Raw genomic sequence first — 2511 nt, 5'->3', positions numbered from 1 at the left:
GCCAAAAGTTGAAAAATGTTCAAAAAAGAAAAAAACTTTCTAACTACAGAATCACATGCACTGGCTAGCGATATATCATAGGAAAGGATACAATATGCTGCCTGCTCTGGGTTGAGTTCATTGGGTTAAGAAGTGCTTTGTTTCAGATGCAGCCATTATATTTTGTCGTTAGTCACAGTCACAGTCTTTCATAATGTACAGACTTCCTATTTAGGTTTGGGATGAGGAAAGAATTATTCTTTCCTGTGTGATGTCCGCATCACTCCCTCGCTATATAAACTCTCTTCAGTTCCTCTCACATTCAGAGGCTGGCAATGACAGAGTTTAAGAGCATTCAGGACTCCAGCAGCAGCTCACAGAACAATCTTTACTGTGTACTAAATGAGGACATTAACAAGAAACCATCACACACATGGAAAGGTATGGCTTATACCAACCTGCATTACATTTAGTGAAAGCTTTACCTGTAGTTCATACATTAAAAAATAAAACTTAGTTAAGTACTTACTGAAGACCTCACAGTTGTTCTCTGTCTTTCTAATCTGGCTAGAGAGTAACACCTAGAGTTATTCAGTGAATATTGTTCATGTTTTGGACTTTAGTTGAAGGCTTTGATTTTTCCTCAGATGAAGTAATAGCCTTTAAATGTGGATGTGTAATCATATCAGTATAAACACATTTGGAAACAGCTTGTAGAATTCAGCGTTGTTCAGTCAAATCTATTTAATCAAAAATCTCTGATTTTTTTAACAAATATTATATTCCTAAAAAATTAAATGTAATGTAAAAAATGTAATGTATTATTGAGAGAGCAAAGAACAATAATAAATCTTTGATTGTAAATGAGAACATAAACAGTAATTCACCTCTCTGTATTATCTACTGCAGGTCGCTTTTGGAATAAACAGTTTTGCTTTCTTCTGATGTGTGGCGCTGTCATACTCTTCATGGCTCTGTTAATCACAGTATCTGTAAAATGCAGGTTTCACAGATGCTTTGATTGTAAACTTTATCATCTACAATAAACACAGCAGCCAGACCATGATTGTTTTTTTTTTTTCTTTTTTTTTTTCTAAAAGCTCCATTAGTTGTGATTTTGATCATGGGAGAATTAGTCATTAAAAACTAAGTGTAAATAGGAAATACATGTGCCATAATAAACATGTCTAGCAAAGGCTTTGCTCAAGTTATGCTATGTGCTTAGAGTTTTTGTATCGTTTTAACCTCATTTTGCAAACTTATATTTGTGTTCTTCACAGTGCAGCACCAATACAGTAAACTGACTGAGGTAGAGAATGAAGTGGCCAATCTGACATCTTCTTTAGCATTGCTTTCTTCAAACCAACAAGACTTGAGTGAGATTTTACATTAAGATTTATGTTTCATAGAGCATTTTATAATTACTTTAATTGTTCATTAAATACTTGACTAGCATAGTTCATTAAAAGCTTATGCCTTATTGTGAAAGTTATGTTCTTAGTGTTTTTTTTTTATCGTTTTAACCTCGTTTTGCAAACTTATGTGTCTGTTCTTCTTCACAGTGCAACACCAATACAGTAAAGTGACTGCGGTAGAGAATGAAGTGGTCATTCTGACATCTTCTTTAGCTTTGCTTTCTTCAAACCAACAAGATATATGTAAGATTTTACCTTAAGATTTATATTTCATATAGAACTTTATAATGACGTTAATTGTTCATTAAATACTGCTTAAACCGGTAAAGCACATGTTCAAACATAAATGAACATACTTTCTAACTAATGTAATATTAGGCAACATTGTTCCGAATATGATTAGGAGCATGATATTGTTTTGATACACCAGTGCAATGGACAAGAATTAAAGTAACTTGCATTTCAGAGACATGTTGCCAGTTTCTTTGTGTATTTTTGCTCCAATAACAAAAACATTACTAAAATAAGTCAAACCAAGAAACAACCTTTGCCTCTCTGAGTAAAACACAGTTTTGTGGAGTTTTCTTTCTGAACGAATCAGTTATTTTGAATGAATAGGTTGATAATGACTCAATGATTCACTCATAAAGACAGCAAGTCATTTATTGCTACCTACTGGTGTATCGATGTAACTTACTTTAAGTACAAAATGATGTTTTCATACCCTAAAAAGTCCAGAAAATGTTTGAATTTAACAAATTGAATTTAAAGCCTATTTATGGTAAAAACAAGAAGGAACATGAAAATGTGAATGCTTAGTTCTTGTCTGTGTACAGATGACAGATTTATGGAGATGGTCGCTGAACTGAAAGCTGATCTGAATAGCAGAATAACAAATTTGACTCAGCATAAGCAGTATCATTATAAATTATTAATGTATAGGCATATATATATAACACACACACATATATATAACACACACACACACACACACACACATATATATATATATATATACATATATATACACCCACACACACGCATATATATATATATATATACATATATATATATATATATATATATATATTACACAGCTCTATCCAGCTAAATTTGT

At 32.1% G+C, this 2511-nt stretch overlaps 1 protein-coding gene across 1 annotated transcript in view; it reads left to right on the top strand.

Annotated features, from left to right (window-relative positions):
- Positions 1 to 314: 314 nt before the first annotated feature.
- The window catches only part of LOC107661250 (C-type lectin domain family 10 member A-like), a 4415-nt gene continuing 2218 nt past the window's right edge, over positions 315 to 2511 (top strand). Inside the window, exons 1-5 of the mRNA XM_016450749.1 lie at positions 315 to 420; positions 889 to 978; positions 1260 to 1355; positions 1542 to 1637; positions 2231 to 2302. Of these exons, the coding sequence (XP_016306235.1) occupies positions 315 to 420; positions 889 to 978; positions 1260 to 1355; positions 1542 to 1637; positions 2231 to 2302 (460 nt within the window). The remainder of the gene's footprint in view (positions 421 to 888; positions 979 to 1259; positions 1356 to 1541; positions 1638 to 2230; positions 2303 to 2511) is intronic.

This window comes from Sinocyclocheilus anshuiensis, unplaced genomic scaffold (assembly GCF_001515605.1).
Source record: "Sinocyclocheilus anshuiensis isolate Anshui unplaced genomic scaffold, SAMN03320099.WGS_v1.1 scaffold1365, whole genome shotgun sequence".
Taxonomy (NCBI): domain Eukaryota; kingdom Metazoa; phylum Chordata; class Actinopteri; order Cypriniformes; family Cyprinidae; genus Sinocyclocheilus; species Sinocyclocheilus anshuiensis.
This window is presented reverse-complemented; position numbering and strand designations above follow the sequence as displayed.